General features: G+C 44.2%; 1 protein-coding gene across 3 annotated transcripts in view; it reads left to right on the top strand.

Annotated features, from left to right (window-relative positions):
* The first annotated feature begins 3,505 nt into the window (after positions 1–3,505).
* The window catches only part of tnfrsf1b (tumor necrosis factor receptor superfamily, member 1B), a 25,121-nt gene continuing 6,282 nt past the window's right edge, over positions 3,506–22,344 (top strand). Inside the window, exons 1-7 of one of the 3 annotated variants that reach the window (XM_069183699.1) lie at positions 3,506–4,079; positions 16,935–17,043; positions 18,544–18,672; positions 19,418–19,567; positions 19,739–19,832; positions 20,426–20,664; positions 21,256–21,339. In XM_069183699.1, coding sequence (XP_069039800.1) covers positions 4,020–4,079; positions 16,935–17,043; positions 18,544–18,672; positions 19,418–19,567; positions 19,739–19,832; positions 20,426–20,664; positions 21,256–21,339 — 865 coding nt within the window. In that variant the 5' untranslated portion in view covers positions 3,506–4,019. The remainder of the gene's footprint in view (positions 4,080–16,934; positions 17,044–18,543; positions 18,673–19,417; positions 19,568–19,738; positions 19,833–20,425; positions 20,665–21,255; positions 21,340–22,344) is intronic. The other 2 variants (XM_015337202.2, XM_015337203.2) reach the window with 2 other exon arrangements.

Raw genomic sequence — 22,344 nt, 5'->3', positions numbered from 1 at the left:
AACTGCCTTAAAGCTTCTCCCCTCTTAAATCTGCTGAGAAAAGGCTAAAGGAGGAAGCAGGAACCTGATTCTCCCAGAGATAGCAAACTAGGGCAAGGCTGGCTTTGCTTGAACCTGCTTGCAGTCGTAACAGACCAAACGTGTTTTTCGTAACGCCAAGTCATTTATTGGCCGATAGGGGGAGCACGGGGGCCAACATGAATTTGAAAAATCGCCTCTCAAAGCTCCATTATTTTGTAGGATGTGCCAGAATGCAACAAATAGCACAGATGATCTTTGCACAGAAGGGAAGCACAAAATGTGAGTGAAACTCAAATATCATTGTGGTAGCATGCAAACTCATATAAAACAAGGGAATATTGTAACAGAGTATTTGGAAGATTTATCTTGGGCAAGCACACACTTTGTGCACTGCAATGTACGCAAACACAGATGCATGCGGTGTACCTCTGCAGACTACTGTGGAAGCCCTGACATTTACATTAGGGTGGCTACGCTCTCTATAGGTCAGAACAAAATGTTCTTCTGCCTCCAAGGCTGTGTATAGCTGACATAACTCCCACACCTACATTTCACAGGTCTAAAAATATCCATTTTCATGGTGACTAAAGTTTTTGTATATTCTACCCCAGCTGTCTGTCAATGTGTGGGCCAGTAACAGGAATAATTAAGAAAACCTGTCTCATCCTTGTTTTTGACCTCTCTGTGCCTGATGTTCCTGTTGGTGTTTTCTCCCTTCTTTCACAGCAGAAAACAAATTACAGCCTAATTTATTTCCCCTGTTTCCTATCTGGGGCCTGTTTTTAAATTTGATTGCAAAAAAAGTGGAAGGAGATTTGTAACTTGTTCAATCCTTGTGCTAATTAGTGAGTTTTATGACTGCCCTCAGTCCGGTGTGCCTACTGAAACTAATATAACCAACTGGACTTTTGGACAGGCAGAAGGGTAAACACTGGCTCACTGTGGGACGGGCTGACACAATGTCATTCCCTCCTTTATGAGCTCAACATCAATCGATCACCAATCAGGAGCTTTGTAATGGGCAAATTCTTAAAGATCTGTGTGCTGGGCTAGCTGGAAATAATGTATTTTAAGCTATTTTTTGGAAACCAGGGACCCAGTACACAGAAAAAGTCTAAATTAGCAAGCAGATCATTTAAAGGCTCCAGTTGCCACTGGTGATTATACTGTAGGCCCAGTTGCAGCAAAAACCAGTAGACACAGGTACACTCCAGGACCTGGATTGAGAAACAGTGAATTAAAAAATAATGAAGGACAGAAAAAAAGACACCCTAGTCTGGTTTTAAAAGACAATATCCAATTACTTTTTAAAGACAATTGTGCACGTGATAGTTTTTGTTTTTCAAAGCCTACCTCATTGTTTGTTTTCACCAGGAGATCCAAGTACTGTATTACCTGTACATGTTCTTTTTACATTTATGCTGCAAAAATTGCTTGAGCTCTTTGTATTGTAGATATTGCTGTTTCAATTGATAAAGGTGCACAGCTGGCTCAATGGCTTACTACAGATTTAACAGACATGTAGCCCTGCAATCAATAAACACCTTTAATGATGATTCTATACAGTAGCTGCTGTGAAGGAGTGGAGCTCTGGCTGACCTTTGACCCAGGCAGAAGGAGCAGTAGGTGGGGGACTGCCGGCGGAGGGTGACAGCGTGCACGAGAGCTGCCCTTGCTCTTCCGCCCAGCGGCAACGCTCCTGCTCAACGAGACGTGACAGAGACAGCGCATCCTCAGCTCTGCTGGGACAGTGGGCTGAGCCTCTGAGAGACAAGGGGGTCCCGGTGATCACAAACTCCCACCAAAAACAATGAAGCCAAAGTGAATGATACAATTCAAAGTGCAGCGTGCACGTGTTTGGAAGAATGCTGGTAAAATTGTTTAAAAAAACAGTACCTGTTAGTAGTATACTGAAAGAAGGTACATTGGAGAGTGGAAGCTTTCATTGGCCCTGTGTTGCTTTCTTCGGATGGTTATGATGAAGTTTATTTTCATGTATGTATATGAAGCATGCAGTTTATGGGCCACTGTTCTGTAATAATATGCTATACAAGAATCGCTTTGAAACATTCTTTTCAATGATCTATTCCCCTTGAGTCTAAGGATTTTACTCAGAAACTGCTCATAGCGTTAGTAAAAGGAATGCTTCTGGGAAAGTCTCAAAAACATGATGTTCAAGGCGCTGGTGACAGCGGCTTCAATCTTTCTTCCTCGGATGTCTGTCTTTTTTTCCAGATAAAGAGTGGATTTGCATGTACCTGTGAGTGGGATTGAGTAGATCAAATATAAACACTGTAGGCAGCGGACAGACATCAGAGACCTAATGTTGCATTCCTCACCAGCAGTGGAGAGCTAGCCAAAAAAAAAAAAGACTTTTAATAATTATGTGACCTGTATCTAATATTTACTGTGGGAAAAGGGATTCATAGCATGTGGTATTAGCAACTAATGTCGTCGGCAAAACAAAGGTCGTGCAACTTCAGGAACATGTGCACATCTGAATGTCAACCACTGTGTATGTGGGCTGACAAACACTGAGCCGGTACTGTACTCGTTGATTCTGCGTATTTAAAGCCTGTGTGCGCCTTACTTTTTAGCTTTGAATACTTGATTCAGGTGACAATATTCTGGCCCGGTGAAGGTTGGTCTGATATTCGGAAGAGCACAGATTTGGAACATGTAGTATTTGTTACACTCCGGTGCCCTTTTTGCAGGCAAAGTCGTTCTGGGCGGTTTTTTTTTTAGAAATGAGCTTGTCGTGCAAAATGGTCGGTTTCAGTTCTCAAATGAATCCAGAAATGACGAAGACAGTAGCGCTGACTGAATTGTGCGAAGGCACCGCGCAGAGCCGGGGGTCTGGATATGAGCTGGATCCTGAGGTTCTCAGAAGTATCAGCGTTAGGGGTCTCAGCCTGGTATGACAGGAAGACAACGCGCTCACAGGACAGGCTGGGTTTCTGTCCCTCTGAGAGAGAAATGATTTGAAGTTGAGCTATTGTGCGAAGGTTGCTCAGACCTGGAGAATGGAAATGGTTTTATGCAAAGCGTTTCGTCCACAAAGCAGTCATTTTTGCATCGTGTCTATTTCCACGTGCTATTTAAGATTTTGTGTCGGTTTTAAGCTCTGACGTGCTTATCTCGTTTTTATAAAACAACAGCTTAGAATCAAGGGACCCTATATCATGTTAAACTACATTTTACGAAATTCAGTTTAGGACGCAGTTTTTGTTCAGAGGTGGGACTCGATGATGAAAGTGTGTGTAGCGAGGGACATTTTGATCCAGACATGTATGTAAATACATCCAGAAACGCGTGTTTTCTACACAGATATTTCCCTCAAAACCTACGGACAGCTCGTCTTTGTACATTGTACATTGTACTTTGCACATTGTACATTGTACATGCTGTGAACAAACGGCTTTAGTCACGTTTAAAATGTCATACGCCCCCTAAAACCACTGTATCACACAAATAAAAAAAAAACACATTCTCACTAGTCGAAGTAGCGTGTTTCGAATTGGTCAGACAATTCGTATTAGGATTCTGAATTGAATATTATTCCATGATATAACAAACGGACTACCAAAAAGAGAGTTTGGTCATTTCTGTTTATGTCTGTGACTATCCTGGGTCGTTTTTTTTTTCAGCTCTTTCCTCCACTGCTAGCTACTATGTCACATCAAAAGGGAAGTCGATTTGCGTAGGTGCCAGAGTTCAGCAGACTGCAGAGGCAGGCCCTGAAGTCGTTCCAGCACAACACGCGTTTCTGCGCACAACTCCGCTGACTCCCCGCACTGAAACCGCAGATTGTGTATTGCAATTAAAACGAGAAAGACGCAGATCGTCTTCGGATAAATCGACTCACCTGCGTCGTCCCGAGTTGAGAGGGCGTGCTGTTGGCGAAGACGCTGAAATTTGACACTGGAAGCTGAACCTCGGAATAGGCTGAAGCCGGCAGGGAAGATTTCAGTGTGACAAGACGCGGTATCGTGAGAAACATGTTTTGGAAAACCCTGGGTCTTGCGCTTGCTGTCACGATGCTTCATGTGGAGAGCCAGGTGGGTGTTTGTGAAAATAATAAAGGAACGTTTAAGTGGAAAACTTTTGTTTATTTCATGTCGGGTCGTTCTGTTGCTCGGCTTTTCGCTTTGCAGTTCTGAATTTCGATTTTCTCAGATCACGGTGTCCTTAAGAGTCCTTTGCTTCAGTCTGTTAATGTCTTATTCACTACCTATATCGAATTTAATATCTTAAAGCGCTTCGCGTAATGCAATGCGAGGAGTCTGCAGTGAGCACAGTAGTGCTCTTGTATTGAGGGCAAGGCGAGACGCTGATCTCAGGCAGAGCTGCAGATCTTGCACTAAAGCCGGGGTTTATTCTGAGAATTAAGTGGCTCTGTTCGGGAAGTGTTCCTCTGCAATGCGAAATCTCCAGAAAAGGCTAGAAATATCGAACTCTAATGTGGTAGTTAATGTATTTCCTGCGGTTACTTTGATATTTGATATGGTGAGAGCATTTTCTCTTTTAAGGACGAAATAACCACACGGACTTGAGAAAAGAAAACGAAGCCTCCTAAAAGTGAATGGGAAACGCAGGAACAGATGTTTTTCCAAATCTTCCTTTTAGCGCAATGGCTGTTAGGGCTGTATCAGTGAGGGTAGGCTGATGTTGAACAAAGCGCCCTTTACAGAGTACTGTTTGTAAATATTATGCAGTTTGTGGTAAAGTTTGCAACTTATGTAAAACATAGACATTGTATTTAGAATGGTTAGTGGTTAGTTAGCTGTTGTTTGTTATGCTTTGCTCATATAATTCATATATTACGGTATATATATTATCAGGTGTTATGATGCGGAATATATCTCATGATCGTTAAACGTGGTTTATTAGTGTACAGTTTTGCCAGCTATATAGGATACATTTTACTGGAGTTTTCTTGGTTTCCCAGTGTTTCTTTTATACAGTGTCGCTGTTTCAAAGTGAATTTATTTGCGGGGATGATTCATTTCCCATTGGAGCGGAATGTGAATGTTTTATTGAACCTCTTCAGAAAATAAGCGCAATTGATGTGCTGATGTTAAACATGTGGTATGTGACCACTTTCAGGGCGTTCGTAAAGTGGGATTCTTTGCTTGCCAGTGTGGTAAACGTTTACTTTTAAAAATGGACCACAGATTTGGTTACCATTACCCATGATGTGTGAGAGCAATAAGTTCGAGGGTCTGAGTACGGACGGCTTAGAAGCGTGTTATATTTTTTATTAGATTTTATTTGCTTGTTTTACTCATTTTAGCCGAGTCCCGGACATAGATTTTATGCAACAGCCGTGTTTTGACTACAAGCGTAGCTTTCCCGTAAATCCTTGAGACACTCATCCGCAGCTGCTGTGATGGATACGAGCAGAGCTGAGGTGTGGTCTCGTTTACCAGAAGGTGAACTGCGCTTCTTAAGAACCGGCTCTCCTTTCAGATTACATACAGTAAGAATATACCCACGCCAGTCTGTGGAGTTCAGATCAGGACTTCAATGTAAACAGATCCTCCTGGTTCTCCGGTATCTGATTGTGTTCCCTTGTCAGGAGTCAGGCTTCTTTTTAACTCCCCACATCAAACAGGTGCGAGGAAATGAGGTAGCGGGCTTTTCGAGGTTACTTCAAGAGAGCGGAACATCAGCTGCATTATCAGTCAGGAGTGACATTCAAAATCAGAGTGCATTCGGGATTGCAGATAATATAAAGAAATTCATTTTAAAGTAAGAAATTCCACACTTTCTATGAACTGTAGTTTAATCTGTGCGCGCATTAGTATTTAATACCTTGTGCCATGATGTGTTTATATCGATGGACCTATAGAAAGGAGAGTTTGTGTTTAAATGGATACAGATTTTGCCTGCTTGTAGGCAGCCAGTGTCCCTCTTAACTTACTACTACTAGTGTGCTGTGTAATGGCCATAAAGCGCTCAGCTCTGTCGGACCTACAGCCCTGGTGACTGCTTCTGCAGAGACATTGTAAGTGTAGCACAGCAGCATAGCAGATCATACTGTACAGTACGTGTGAGTCACAACTGTTTGCTGTTGGTTTCTTTTTCTCTTTGGGATTTCGCCTTGGAAATTTCAGAAACTTATGCTTAAGGAGTTACCAACAATTCTCGGTTTCCGAACGTTAAGGGGGGACATACTTACTCGGATATATTTGTTTTTTTTTCTTATTGGCAGTAGTATATAAGGCGACACCTTTCGTCAAACTTTGTTGAAAACCAAGTCTGGAGACGCGGTGACCGTGGCGCTTGTCTTAGTCTGATAGCATGCTTCAAAAACAACAAGCGCGCACGCACACACCCCCACCCCTACAGTGACCGAGTGATACACACAGTGACCGAATAAAGTGCCACTCGCAGGACAACAGGACAAGCATGTGACAACAGGACAAGCATGTGAAATGTGTACTGCTTTGTTTCAGCAGCAGCTTTTCAAATACAAAAACACAGAGACAGAAACATCCCAGTATACACTTTTGAACTTTTTACATACGTTAAAGGCTCCTGGTTGCAATCTACAATTAAATGTTGGTGCAGAAAATTAGTTCAGTACATGCAGCTATTATTCCAACGTGGCTCAAAAACGCTGCTGCATCTGAAAATCGTTCATAACACCCCTTCTCTCTCCGCTTCTGTAGCCGTAAACACCTACAGTATCTGCGCTACATTTGCTTGGGTTATCAGCGTTACGGTGTTGCCACATGTTCTATGCAAAACACGTTGTATTTTGGAATAGACCCCGTGGTAAGCACCAGATTTTAGTTTCCCATCTTAAAACAGCAGATTTGTAGTAATTTCATTAATGTTATTTACATATACTAACTCTATTACAGCGTTGAGGATATTAGCCTTCTGGTCTGTGATTTTCATTTCTAGCTTTGTAGAAAGAAGAGTATAAAGCACTATATGCAATCGATATTCCTCATTCTTCGGGCAATGTCTCAAATGAGTCTGTAAAATGGAGTGAAAGCCGTCGGGGCTGAGGGGAGATTTCCCTTTAGCTCAACTGGCTGGGTCCCTGTTGAGTGAGGCCGGAGGCCCGGGTTCAAGTGCTCATGTGTGGGGGCGCTGACCTGAGGTGGCAGTGGCGAGGGCGCATACCCACGTGAACCCGAGAGCCCTACATTGGTGTCAGCAGTGGGATGGGATAGCCCTTCGCCGAGGACGGCGAATAAAGCAGGGGAGAGTGTAACGCATACCGCCACCATTGCAGGTTGTTTGAGCCGGCTTACCAGCGCGGTGACGTCACCGCCCTTCCCTGTGAATAGCAGGGACCGCAGCCATCAGGGTGACAGGAGATTTCCCTTTAGCTCAACTGGCTGGGTCCCTGTTGAGCGACGCAGGAGGCCCGGGTTCGAGTCCCCATTGGTGGGGGGCCGACCTGAGGCGGCAGCAGCGAGGGCGCATACCCACGTGAGCCCAAGAGCGCTACAATACACATATTTATAAAACGAGTGGGATCGCGGCGGCTGACATTTGGACCCAGAGGCTCAGGACCGCTCAGGGGAAGGTGTGACATCACCACTCATAACGACACACCGTTGGCTCGGGGGAAGGCAGGACATCGGCACATAAAGACACACCATTGAATCGGGAGGGGGCGGGACATCGGCACATAACGGCCTCCCATTGGCTGAAAAGGGGGGCGTGGTACCTGTCAAAACGTTTGACAAAGGCGCCGCCTTGTACTTCTATTGGCTTCACAGAAAGCCTTTGATGGGGTTGAGACTCATCCTGTGATACCTGATCAGTATCTGCAGTTAATTAACATGATGCTTTGATCTTCAGATCTTCCTTGCTGAAGTTTGGGTTTCATAAGTAGGTGTAAAAATCAAACTGGACATTATATATAGGCCTACTGGGTGTATCTAGACTACAGTTCTGCCTTTGAATACAATGCCCTTTAGGACATGTACATTAATTTCAAATGGCAAACTAATGCTGAAATGTTAAGTGCTGTTTCTATTCCAAAAAGCAAGTCTTCTGAGAACTGAGTAATGTGTGCTACTATGGAAAACCAGACTTTTCTAGTTGTGCAATCTTACTTGGGAAGTGACCCTTTCTTTGTTAGTAATTCAGCCTTCTGGAAGCTGTGAGTTTCCTTAGCCTCCCTGGACAATCACAAAGGGAGATTTGTTTTGGCTTTTCAAAAACGGAGAAGTACAAATGTCAGGGTGGAGCATTTTCAAGTGGGAATTTCATCCACTGTGACTAGAAACAGTCCCTGAAATCTCTCATGACAACAGTTTGTGTTTTCTTTTTCTTTGGTAAATGTGTGAGTCAGGCATTTAGTCAACATATGGAAAATACTACAGAGACTGCCTTCATAACCTTTGTCTGTATTTGATCTGCACCTTGATCTGTCATTCATCCCTTGTCTAAAGAGTAACACGGGCTTAAAACTTTGCCGCGGCTGGGAATCCTCGCTTGACTTGCAGTTTGCCAGCTGGCCTTTAGGAAACTGTTGCAGTTCAAGCTCTTTGTGAGTACAGTTTGATGCAAAGAGCCATGGCATGTCTAGGGTGAGGGATGGGATTGTGTTGTGGGTCAGATGCAGTACAAACCAGCTTCTGCAAACAGTCTGCCAGTTGGCACGCATGCCCATTTTTAATGGCTAGGGGAGAATGTTATCGGTGAAACGTCAAACATCACTGCCTCATAAAGCTCTGAATGGACTGCAGCTCATTAAGCAGCCACTGATACTGCTCCACTGGAGGAGCCTGGTCTGTGGTTAATAACTGCTCAGACTCAGGGTGAGTAACGCCTGGAGTGGCCTGAGCCAGATCAACTTCCCCATGAACAGTCATACACAGCCTTCTTCAGAAGTGGCTCGGGTAATCTCCCAGCTCCATGTTTTGATCATTTGAGGTTCTGCTTATGCCTATAAATACACCGCAGGAGAAAAAATGAATTAGTGCAATCACAGATGACCACTGAACCTTGCTTCGTGCGAAGGCTGGAGTTCCAGGTTTTTCTAACTTGGGTGTGGCATTATACTGTAGATGTCTCTCTCAGAAGAAACGTTATACTGGTAGCCTGGGGGTTGTGTTACTTTAACAGTGGCTCCGCTGAGTTAGAGTACAAGCTGGGCTCTTCTACCTTACATCATTTGGGTTGTGAGAGCGCAGTTGCTCAAGACCTTTAAGTTCCCGGATGGCAGTTTCAGAGAAGTCATCTGAATGAACTTGCACACTCTTACGCTTAAAAGTGATATACCGTAGATAGAGTTAAAGAACTAGCACTAGCCAAAGTTGTTAAGTACTCCGACATTTGTGTTTAACTTCCTGAAAGTTAATATTGCTTAAAACTAGAGGTTATTAAAGGCAACAAAAAAGCTGAATTTGCTTAGGCTTTTCTGGGTCTGTGTGGTGAGGGGGAACAATTCCTGCTTCTTCTTTTGATTCCTGACTTCCTCCTCTGGTACGACACAGTGGCGGTCATGTCCTCCATCACCTCTGCTGCGCTCGGTTCAGTGTCACTCCTCATCCCAGGAGTGACGCACAGCCTGTGGGTGGCCTGTTGCAAGAACTTGTCACGGGACAAAAACAAAATCAAACGCAGCTTGAGTCGTTTCTTTCTGACCAGGTAGCACGGTATTCATTTCTTCCAGAGGCGTCCTGATGTTGTGGAGTAATCGTTTTGTGATTTATGATGCATGTACAGCAGTAGTTCCCAATCCGGGTCCTGGTGACTCGCATACCTACTGGTTTTCATTCCTTCCCACCTTCATTAGTTAATTGAAGCCTTAATTGATCTACGAAGTTGCTTTATTGGAATAATTGCATTTTGGTTCTAGTCACAAGTTTGGGATTTTATTTCACTTACAGAATGCAGTAGGTTAAAGCTCTAAAATGTTTAAGAGGTGGGAACAAGCAGTTCAGATTAATCTTGTTGTTATTAAGTTAATGAAGGGCTTATAATGATGATTCCTTACACTTATAAAGCTCTTTTTTTGGACACTCCACTCAAAGCCCTTTACAGGTGACGGGGATCCCCTCCAACACCATGGACCCACAAGGATGATGCACCAGCAGCCATAGTGCGCCAGAACACTCACCACACACCAGCACTATGTGGGTGGGAGATCAGAGTGATAAAGCCAGTTCATAGATGGGGATTATTAGGAGGCCATGATTGGTAAGGGCCAATGGGAAATTAGGCCAGGGCGCTGGAGTAACACCCCTATCCTTCTTGAGAAACCCTGAGATTTTTAATGACCACAGAGAGTCAGGACCTTGGTTTTGCATCTCTTCTGAAGAACGCCACCTTGTTTACAGTATAGTGTCCCCATCAGAGACCGCAGACCGCAGGGTGAGCGCCTCCTACTGGTCCGACGAACACCTCTTCCAGCAGCAACCTTAGCTTTCCCAGGAGGTTTCCTATCCAGCTACTGGCCAGGCTCACACCTGCTGAGCTTCACTAGGTTGCTAGTTGTGAGTTGCAGGGAGATATGATTGTGTAACTGAGGGCTTAACTGGAACAAAAAGATCTGGTGTGGGGGTCACTAGGACCAGGATTGGGAACCACTGCTGTACAGTGTGGTGTAGGTAGGAATACAGAAGTAGACAACAGAGTGTTAATTAGTTTTCTTCCCCGAGACTTGGTGTCTCTTGGCAGCTGTCCTTGGTGCGGAAATCTCCAGCTTGTCTCTGGCTCCTTCTGTGCTCTGCAGGGAGAGACATTGCCGTGGAGTGTTTTCATGTTCAACCCTCTTATTGTAACAGGTCATCTAACAGACCTCTGCCCACGACTTCCTGAAGCAAAACAAGCAAAAGGACTGTGGTAATATTGTTATTATAAGCAAGCAAGACAGCCATTATTGTTGCCAATGTTAAATCTCTCTTTTTTTTTAATTACACGTCAGTTGGGGAACAGAAGGAAATGGCTTATCTGCAGCACTGCAGGGGTTGACGTGGTACTGTACCGGGGCGTTCGGTCTCCCTCCCCTTTCGAAAAATAGGTCAGGCAGCCCGCAGCCTCTGCAGCGACACGTGAAGCGCTTCGCCACCGCCGCCGCCCTGGCCTCTGCGCTATTGCTGGTGCACTGGAGCCGAGCAGCCGGCCCCCGCAGCCCCTCGCTCCGCTTGCCTGGCGCTGGCTCTCCCGGCCTCGCTCACGCCGCCACCTCCACCACAACACACCCTCGCTCCTCGGCTCGCTCGCACCGGCCGTGCAGAGGATAGACGGCAGACCTCTCTTATTGCTAATGGGACAGGGTGGGAGCCTTTTCGTCGCAGGCAGATAAAAAAAAGACGTGCACAGCGCGCGATGCATTTATCGCAGGCGAATCCATTCACAAATAATGGGGTGGACAAGCAGCATAGGATTAAAACGCAAGTCGGGACCACTGGGTCATCCTCCCAGTCCACAATAAATAAAAAAAAGTGGGTCACCAGGGAGTGAAATAGATACATAATGTGCATAAGTGATCAAACTGTGGTGCAAACTGAGCAGGTTATTATCTTGGGAATAAAAGCTCAGTGTGTGTACATTATAGGGAGCTAAGTCAATTGTATAACCTAATATAAATATTAGTGCTGGCTTTCATTTAGTTAAACTCTGTTTAACCTTGACTGTAACAAGCAGGTAAAAGGGAAGATATTAGTGCTGAAGTGCACCCAACAAACATGTTTGTGTGCTGGCTTGTGAGGACCATGACATATCCTGGCAGTGGCCCCCAGCGCTCCAAAAAAAAGGGGGGTTTAATATAAATTCCTTCTGCATTTGATCAACAAACCTCTCTTTTCCAAGTACCCACTTAGGAAGACCATTTGAAGAAGTCGCAAAACTTTTAATGAAAAGATAATTTACTAATGATAGTTTATGACTTATAGATGTTTTTAATGAATAACTATAAGGCATATATAAGACAAGGGAATTCCAACACTTGTCTTGGAGGACCTGCAGGACAGAAACACTTGTAGAGTTTCATTTAGTTTCAGCTGAGCATAATTACTTAATTATAGTCTAAATTTAACAAGTTGCTTGATTGAATCATTGGCGTTTGTTTCAATTAAGGTTTGGACTTGCAAAACATTTGTCCATTTTCTGTCCCTAAATTTTTAGTACTGTATGTTCATCATGAAGTACCAATGCATCGTTAATGATTAGCTCCTCAAATATTGCAAAAGTATAACTCCCTTCTGGATCTAGTAGCTTTGATTTGTTCTGCTCTTGTTTAGGTGTAGCTATGAGATAGCTTAGGACTTTCAAGGTCTTGTTTCCTCTCTAATAAACAGACTGCAGAGAACGTCATTGCTGCTCAGTGCCAAGTTTGTATTTTGTCTGTACAAAGTAATCTTGTTGACTTACTGGAAAAACAAACGCTGTTCTGTTTCTTTACAAGGCACTCTATACATTGTAAAGAATAATGCTTTTGTGTACTGGTTTTGTCTAAGCGATTGTGTTGATAAGCAGTGGAAAAAAAAGTGTTCTGCATTTTCTGCTTTTGTGACTCATTTTAAAAAGTTCACTTTATTTCTACCCTTGCTCTTTTATTGATGGGTTGTTGCAAATGTCCTGTACTGCAAAATTTCCAAGTGGCGGCCCACTCATACCTCTGTATAGTTGCCATTGGTCATGTATGTTTGTGTCCACTGGATTAGAATTGCTGTGCCATATCCTACCGATGTAGCCTCTTTTGTGATTGACAGTTTTTATTATTTTGAAGGGAAGAATAAAAACCTGAAACACAACAAGCTAAATTTAAAAGCTCATAGGCGAATAAGTTGACAATGCGTAACGCAAGACTCCAAATGCTGTTAACTGGCGCTTGACCAGAAAAGCAGAAGCCCATACTGTCTCATCTAGCTAAAGTAACATGATGTGTATCACTGTTTTTTTTAAAGAATATTCCTCATTTCCACATTATCCTGTTTTTTATATCAAAATGCCACCAGACATTTTTACCAGACCTTATGTGCCAAAGGTGGGTGTGTGCTCAGTCAGGTGCTGGCAGGTGTACCTGCTGAAAATGTAAGGTGTCTACCACCTGCTTTTCTTCTTTGTTATTTGATCTTTGTTTCTTTTCAGTGTCCCAGACAGTTCCTTTATTACTCCTGCCATTTGTGGTCTTGACTTCAGGCGTTGCCATGGTAGTTCTCGCATGGTGTGATTCGGAAAGGGAGTTTTATTGGAGTAACTCACCTTGCTGACTGGGGCCCAGGGCTGTCTGAACGCCACCTTTACTGAAGGGCAAGCTGGGTGCTGCTGCAAGGGCAAAAACATGGTGGAGAGAGGGATGCAAAGATGAAACACACAAGTGAGTCAGCAGGAAGTGCGATATTTATACATAGGTAGACAAAAACTGTCAAGAAAACCTCTGGTGCTTTAGTTTAAAACGTTCTTAGTTGTAAAGCTGCCCGATACTGTATAGCCAGTACTGTGTTTTTCACAACTTGGCTCTCGGCTACAAACCCTGTGATCTCACGCAGGGGAAAGAGAGTGCAGGCAGACACCTCTGACCTGCCCAAACAACTTCAAGCCACTTGGCTTTTTAAAGGGAAACTGCAGTCCCGGTTTCTCGGACTGGTTATTACATCTCGCTGACAAAAATGAATTGATGATGTCGCACAATTTCAACACACAATCGTGAAGTTTGTGAAAGGACTGGTATGATCGCCGTGTTGTCACAAACCCCTAGTCTCGCCACGGGTGAGAGAAAGTTTGTGAGAATTGTGAGTTAAACTGGCCCTTCCTGCTCACTAGTCACTGTAATGTGATGTACAAGTGAATAAGTACAGGCTGTGCAGCAGACATTTCAGTGCAGAAATGTTCCAACGTGACCTGAACAAAGTAGAGAGCAATATTTCTATTGGATTAAAAGAGATGTATTCGCAAGCCTGCTTGTTTACAATAGGGCCACTTCACCTCGCCAGAAGTTTTGTTGCCTCGTTCTGAGTCGCAGACAATGACGGCAATATAGCCCTGCACACACTTAGCAATTGTCTGTCTTGTGATATAAATGGGAGATTTTACAAGTTACTGTGTACATTTTACTTTCATTGTGGTTTGATTTGCACTCATTCAAGGCCAATTCTTTCTCACCCCAAAATATAAATATAGGGTTGTAGTTCCTCTTTAATGCAGCGCAGTGCTGGCAGCTCAGTGCTGATTGGAGGAGAAATGCATCCCTCACTGACAGCATCTCGTGCCTGTAAGCTCCCGGGAGAGCTCTGTCAACTAATCCCACCCTCTCTTCAGTGGTGCTCAGCCAGCTGTGGGCTGCCACTTGGGGAATCCTGCTTTTAGCGCTCAGACTCGAACCTGTGTTCACGGAGCTCAACCTGTGCTCTGCCTTGTGCCTTCAGTGATTGATCCACTACTGGTTCCTCTGGTAGGAGAGCATGACGCTGTACTGCTCAGGAAGCATCTATGGCTAAATCTAACTAGGAGAAAACAAGGGTACTGAGCAGTTCCTAAAGTCGTCCATGTTCACTTCAGTGCTGTAGCTTAGTTGCAGGAGAGTTTTTAATGCTTCAGGTAAGCCTGATTGCTGAGGGTTTCATATTTCAGGAAGGGGGTCCCCGAATCTGTTCTTATAGTGACATCATACTTTAGATTATTTTTTGTAGCACAAGGAACGGAACAGTTGAAATTAATTTAGGAAATAATCAAATCATTATCTTTCTCAGATTTGTTTTAACATTATAAATTATGGAGACTTCTGCAATAAGCAAGTTGTAATCTTTTGGACAGGATAGTGGGCTCCTGTAATAGAAATTATTACTCCACTTTGATTTGCCAATATCTTTGACACCATCAGGAGTTACAAAACATATTTCTGTTCCGAGCATCAGCAGTTTACTCAAATCCTCCGTTAACGTTTTCTAGTTATTACAACGTCTTTGACTGTTGTTAATGCGGCTTAGTTTGGAAGCCAGTCTTGTAATTTCAAAGTATTTCAGATTGATCGGTGTTCAAAAACCTGATCACAGCAAAATAAGGCGAACTACGTACTGTAGAAGCAGCCAATCTGAAGTGCTGTAGTATCTAATCTTTCACTTTTATGAGTCAAATTCAACTGACTCTTTGTCAGATGCTCCTTGTCATTATCATCATCTGTCCTCCACTTCACATCCTACAGTAAGGCTAGTAAAAGGCTACTTTTTGTATTATGAAATAGCTAATTATTAGAATTAGCTGGTCGCTTAAAATAAGAAAAGGTCAACACAGAAGTGTTTCTACATCATAAAGGAAAAGGGTAGAACAATGCAAATTGCAGACTGACTTTTGCATAGCAGTGCCATATGTTTTTGTTCTGCTGGCATACATTGTGCTGGATAAGGACATCTGTTAAGCATATTAATATTAATTCTAAGTGGTCATTAGCTAGTTGGCCAGTTAAACGCAGTCTCTGAGAAGACCCTAATGGAAGAGGCAGGCTTGCTTCCTTCCTACATTATATCTGCTAAGTAATTTGGATCGGCTGCCTGTCCACTTCACAACCTCTGTGTGATAAACAGCCTGGTTGTTTGAAATTGCGGGAGGAAGGGAGCGCTGCTTTTTTCCGATTATTTCTTTGTCCTTGGGGAGGAAAGCCCGATGAACTGTATGGTGCTTAGAAAATTACAATTAAAAGAGGAATTCAACTCAATCGAGCTGATGAACCATCTTCAAAGAAAACCTCATCCTCAGTTACTCACATAAAAAAAACAACAAAAGATTGATATCTCGGTTTTATCATCGCTGGTAATGTCATTGCTTCAGTATCAAGTTTGTTTCACATGAATCTTGAAGCTTTTCCAATAGGGAAATTTCCAGATTACCGTGTTTATTGTGGCCCATTCTCAAATGCAGATGTTAGTCATTAGGAAAAGCTGCCCCGTAGTATTGTCTATATTGTTAAAAGCCTTTTTGATGCTGATAAGTCACTTGATGCAGCAGTATTTGGGTTTTCAAGAAGTGTGAGGGTGTGGAACATATTGAGAATCTGGCCAGGTTATAGATTATCTATAGGGCAGAGGGCACTGAAGCTGAACTTTGGAAAGCTAGCAGGTTTGCCCATTTTTAGTGACTAATGTGAATGAGAAGAAAAAATGGTGTTTTGTAACATAGTAGTTGTGAAATGAGTCACGCGTTCATATTTCCATTTTATTGCCGACTTAGACAGGCAGCAGGAAACAGATCTTTAAAAAAATGCAAAGCATGAGGAAAGCATGGTTTTTGCCATTAGTCAAGCAGTGCCACTCTAGAGAGTGATTCATTCACAGCTCCTGCACATGCTAGTACTATAAGGAGTACTATAAGCACACAAGGGAGGACGGGTGCTATTTGCACCATAGCCTGAAATAGTTCTTTCTGCTGAGCCAGCCAATTAAATGACCTGTCAGTCTGCCAATCAATTAAGTCACTTTTTTTTTACACGTTTTTCAGCATTTCCAAGCCAGTCAAGTTACAATAAAACAGAGATCCTAGATACAATAGATCATATGTTACAGGGAGAACACATACCAGCAATTTAAGTTCCTCCTTAAGAATAAAGCAAATATATCCAGCCTGAAAGCATAATGCCTACTGTAAGACTTAAGATTGAGTGTGATGGTCAATACACAATTAAGTGTGTCAACCCCTGCAGGTGTGTTGGTTTTAGACCTCCAGAAAAGACAGAACCACTAATTTCACAAGTTTCATGAAGACTGCTGATGAAGGTCCCCATGGTAGTGAGTAAAAAAACACCTTTTAAAGAAAACCAGAAGGGAAATCGATCCTGAAAAGTGATGGGGGGAAAAGACTTCTAGTTCCGTGCGGAAACAATTGCTAAGTCTTTCCAGATTGGTTGGGCTCGGAGCCCGTCTCTGTGCAGTCCAGAGCAGCTTGTTCTGGGCTCAAGAACTGCCTATCCTGTCCGCCTCGCTTCATCTGTGTTTCTCCCACAGACGTACATCCTGCCCTACCCCCCGGACAACAGAGGACAGGTCTGCCGGAACCCAGAGAGGGAATACTATCGTTCTATGGTGCACCGCTGCTGCTCACAGTGTCCACCAGGTATGAGATGGGTGAGGATTTTGGTCGTGTGCGGTAGCCATCACTCGGCACAATCCCAGAAACCCGCGCTCCTCCCTCAACCCTTCCTCGGGAAACGGAATGGCGCTCCACGTCAGAAACTGGGCTGCGATCGGAGAAAGAGAGACGGCACGGGCAGATGTGTCGCTGTCTTCTGCATGGTGTCGGACAAACCCGCCAAGATATTTCTATCCGAGCACTTCGTCAGCCTTCGTCAGGCTTCTCAAACTATATCGCAACCAGTCCAAAAACGAAGAGGTCGATTGTGTCTGCGTGACAGAAGTTTCTATTCAGTATTGCCTTTGCCTCCAGTAGTGTAGTTCAGATTCTGCATCATCTTGCTACACCCCAACATTCAGTAGATGCAGTTCTTGGTGTTGGAAGTGGTGTGCACATCCCGCGGAGACCACGTGTAGCTGGCAGCACTTCCTGTGGCCTGCTTTTCCTCCGCTTCAGCGCCGTGAGAGTCCTGCCCTGCTCTGCCGCTCTCTCTCTCTCTCTTTCCCTCGCCGGCTTTTCGATAAACCCGGCGGCGTTTTCTGCAACGCTGACGTCACGCGCGGGGAGCCGCAGAGCAGCGGCGCTTTCGCACCACATCACAGAGCTGCCGCCGAGCTTCCTGTGCTTCCTGTGCCGGGGTTCAGGCTCCCGGGGTGCGGGGGGCCCGGGGGATTCCACACCGCGCCCGCGCCCGGAAACGCATGCGGTGCGGTCACACGGCCTGCAGGGGGCAGTGCTGCTGTCAGTGTTGTCGGCATTGGTAGAAGCAGCACTTACTGTATGTAGCAATTCAGCTGCAATTGAACTGGGATACGCAGACCAGTCACGCATGTATCTAGTCCTGGGTCTTCCTCAGTAAGCAGCTATCCAGTATGGCTCACGAGACTTGCCACATTTACATATAGATTATTTTTACAGTTGCACTCCAGGATGCACATTTTGCACATGGCTTCCAGAATATGAAAACAAAAGTCTTTTTTTAATCTAAAGCCATTTGTTATTACTAGTAGTAGGCGTTAGGAGTTTTATTTGGCAAAACAAAAGAGCAGCAGCCATGACCGTTGTGGGGTTGCTGATAGAGCCTGTGAAAATTGCAACTCCCAAGTCACACCAGGGGCAGCTTTTGTCTGCAGAAGCATGCGATACCTTGAAGACGAGGCATTTTGTCTCAGGAGGCAGGCAACTGGCCTCGTTTAGCTATATCAGTTGTTAAGACTGGAGTCACACTTTCCTGAATGATGAAACATACAGTATCATTAGTATGCCCACCTTAATCTGTTTCTGCTTGTGCTCTTGTTTTGCATTTGTCCTATAATAAAATTATCACGGCCCGGGTCATGTTGTGGAAAAAGGTAGGTAACTCTACTGTACCTGCTAACTATAGGTGCTCAGTGGGATATCTTGTTTGATTTGATTGTCAGCGCAATGTCTGGGAATCCCAATGCATGGTTACTTATTTGTGTATTATGGTTCCCATTCCAGGGACCCGTCTGATTGAGGATTGCACAGAGACAAAGGACACAGTGTGTCAAAAGTGTCGGAACGGCTCCTACACAGATCGCTGGCACTACCACAACAACTGCTTCAGATGCACAAAGGCCTGCTATCAAGGTGAGGCTTGTACACCGTTTTTTTTTTCAAATTTCAAATTTTTTCAAACAGGCCTTTGTGCCTGAGGGTCCAACTGAGAGGTGTCCAGTTTCTTGCCTGACACTGTGTCAGTCAGGAATGCACTGGTCAGTCTGGACAGGTTGGTCGGACAAGGGACACAGGCTGACCTCACAACAAAACTGTACCCAACAAAACGAGGTGCTGTACAAGGTTGAGCTACTCTTTCTTACAGAGGTTCAATCAAAATCTGCTTCTGAGTTTTAACAGGCTTGACAAGAGCTCAGGCAGCAACATACATTATATACCAGTCCTGGATGTTTTCTCAGTCGCCCTGGGTGAGAGTGAAGATTTCCTTGTCCGTCTTCATCTTGTATATCCAGGTAGACCTTGAAAGAAAATAACTTTCCCTAACTAGTGGTAGATCTTCTGGAAACTCCTTTAATGTACCAACTTTAAAGGAAAGCAAGGCTTTCCTACGGTTTCACATCAAAGAGTCCTGCCTTGAGAGCAGTCATCATAGAAACATCTGCTGCAGCCTCACTGAGAGGTTTTACAATGGACATTGTTCTTAAAAACTTCTGCTGTTTGTGAAGTGCCTGCCAGGTCTGTAGATATTATCTCCAAACATAAAAAAGTGGGTTTTGTCTACAAGGCGCCACTTTGCATAGGGGTTTGTGCCTGTGTTGTGTAACGCTGAGCTGGTGGGTCTGGATTAATTTGTATGATCTTGTCTTGGCATATATAGGCCTGGAGGAGGTCCAACCCTGCACAGTCACCTCCCCGAGAAAGTGTGTCTGCAAGGGAGGCTACTGCTCTTTTACCTCAAGCAGCTACTCCTGTGACACCTGCAGCATGTACTCCAGCTGCCCGCCTGGCCAGGGAGTCTCAGAGAAAGGTACCCGAGCAAACGCATACTCATGGGCACAGACCTTCAAAGAAATGCACTCTGCTGTTAGGTCTGGGAAAGGGAATCTCACTCACTGCACCATTCTTTGAACTGGTGTCTGGAAGGTTTGCGGGTTTTCATTCGTTTGAAGTGACCTTGTGGTGTTTTTCTGCTATTCAGGGACCGCAAACTCTGATGTAGTGTGCTCTCCCTGCCCTCCTGGTACCTTCTCTGCCACGGACTCCAGCACAGAGATCTGTCAGCCCCACACTGAGTATGTATCCCCTTGCCCCATCTTACAGCTTCACAAGCTGCATTATGGAGCCACCCTGCTGATGTCTTTAGAACCAGCAGTTAATTTCCTTTCCTATAAATCTGCAGTCTGACAGTAACAAGCAGATTCACTACATGTGCATGTGAAGAAGGCATACAGCGATTCAAAATTCTCCTGACAGCCTTTGGGTTTTGTAAACAGTGGACAGCAAGTATTTTAAGCATCAGACCATAGAAGGTCTGATGCTTAAAATACTTGCTGTCCATGTGTTCAAAACCCTACACTCTCTTCATTAAATCTCTTTAAAGGCATTTTCTTTGCCACCCTTTTTTTTGGTCTTTTTATGGCCTTTGTGACAATTTTTATGGTCAATGGGTCATAACTTCCGGATTAATCAGTGCATGAAATGGTTGAAAGGACAGAAAGCAAAGGCAGGCAGTCTCCCAACAAGGGAGTGAAGCATTCGCAAAACAAACCAGGTCCAGAGTGGTTAAACGTTGACAGACGTACGGTTTTGTGAAACGTTCTTGAGTTCCGGGTGTTTTCTGAAGGCCCGTGTCTCACCGGCGGCTCTGTGCTTCTCTGTTCTCCAGCTGTGCCTCACACGGGACCAGTGAGCTGCGCGCCGGGACAAACAGTGCAGACGCCGTCTGTCACCCCAAAATGGCAACCACACCTCCCAGGGCTGTCGCTGCTGAGACTCTCGGCAACTCTGTCCTGCACAGGATGGACGCCCCTTTCTCTGCACGGCCACCTTCTCTGCCTCACTCTGTTCCCACCACAGTGCAGGCCGACAAGACCGTAGCTGTCATCGACAAGACCAACATCATCGGTGAGTGCAAAGGGCTGGCCTCAACAGGCCTGTCTTGTGTGTAACGTGCAACGCAACATCATTGTACACGGTCGCCTGGTTTGGACTTGAGAGTCCGAAGGGACGTAGCTGGAGCAGCGAGAGAGCCTATCCACCCTGTTCCTGACAGCATTAGTCTAGGGGGTCTTATAAACGATCGTTAAATCATCAATTTGTAAAGAAATGGGACACAAGTGAGTTTTGATCAGTTTTGGTAAATCAATTGGTCAAATTAAGTAAGGAATTGAGAACTGATCCATGTGGGATGTGTATTTCACAAGATGTCAAAATGATAGGTGTGCTGGAGACCTGAAGGTATATACATTGCAAACAAGCCCTATGAGTCTCGTTACCAGGTGGTTCGCACAACACGTTTTGAAAATAAAACACCCTATATCTCTCGAGGTTCAAAATTGTCCTTTCCTGACATCACTGAAACAAGTGTTTTCGTACATTGATAAAACCCACTTGTGTTCCAAGTCATTTCAAATTGCGGACAAGCTCTGCCAGATTTAAAAGGCACTACTTTCCCACCCTCAGTTTTTTTTTTACTTTTCTTTCTTTGTCATGCAGCTGGGGCAGTAGCTGGCGGTGCAGTGCTGGTCACTATCATCATAGTGATGTTTATCATTGGACGCTGCATCTACAACAGAACTGGTAATGACTTTTGATACTGGATGTTCTTTCTGTCACTCTTTGAACAGAACTATTACACATGAATAGAGCTGTTTTTTTTTTTTACTTGATCTGCAGTTTTCACTCTGATCAGTTTCAGGCTTACTGGAACAGCTATAGAGGTGTCACGATAAAAAAAACGTGGTTTAATTTTTCTCATCCGTTCCAAGGCCTGTGATTGTATCTCGTCTGCCTTGGCACCAGTGAAGGTGGTAGCTAAAAGGTGCTGATGGCTTCATTATTTCTAGTTTCACACAAAGCTGTAACCAAAAATAGGCTTAAGCACTGGTGGGTGTCAGCCCTGTTACACATCACAGCATTTTTCGACCATATCTTTCAGCTTTAGGCATAAGAAATCAACAGGTACACCGTACCCCATCAGTATTGTGTGTAATTATAATTGAACTGTCCCTCAATTGCAACCTCTTCTCTGATCCTTCTGTGTTACCCACGTCTGACCTCTCCACTCCATCACTGGACAATTCTCCACTGAACTGGAGCGATTTACTGTGTCTCAAACTAATATGAGATTAAACAATATTCTGAAACTTCATTTGCTAAATAGGAATGTTCATTTGGAATGCAGCTTGGATTTTTTCCAGCTAAACTGGAGAATCTATTTTCTAGGATCCTGAATTGTAGTTTCCCAGAAACAAGTTTCAGTACTGAATGCATGGGATTAGGAAGATATACTTTTAAATGATTGGGATATTGGGAATATTTAATTAGCTGTTTTTTGTACACAGTCATATTCACACTGTCTTCTGCAGTCTATCTAATTTTTCTCACGTCCTACTGATTTTGCACAGAGAAGATTTAATCAGGGACATTTAAGTATTTTCAACAACCCCTGTCCCCATCAACCCTGAGAACCATCAGAGTAGACTCTTATGACCCTTAGACCCTAAATAACAGAACTAACACACTCAAGTGACACCCAGATGTGACTGAACACAATTAAGAGTCACATCCTCTTTACTTGTATGA

The sequence above is a fragment of the Lepisosteus oculatus genome, chromosome 25 (genome assembly GCF_040954835.1).
Source record: "Lepisosteus oculatus isolate fLepOcu1 chromosome 25, fLepOcu1.hap2, whole genome shotgun sequence".
Classification (NCBI taxonomy): domain Eukaryota; kingdom Metazoa; phylum Chordata; class Actinopteri; order Semionotiformes; family Lepisosteidae; genus Lepisosteus; species Lepisosteus oculatus.
Note: the sequence above shows the minus strand (reverse complement) of the source record. Positions and strands in the feature narration are given on the sequence as shown.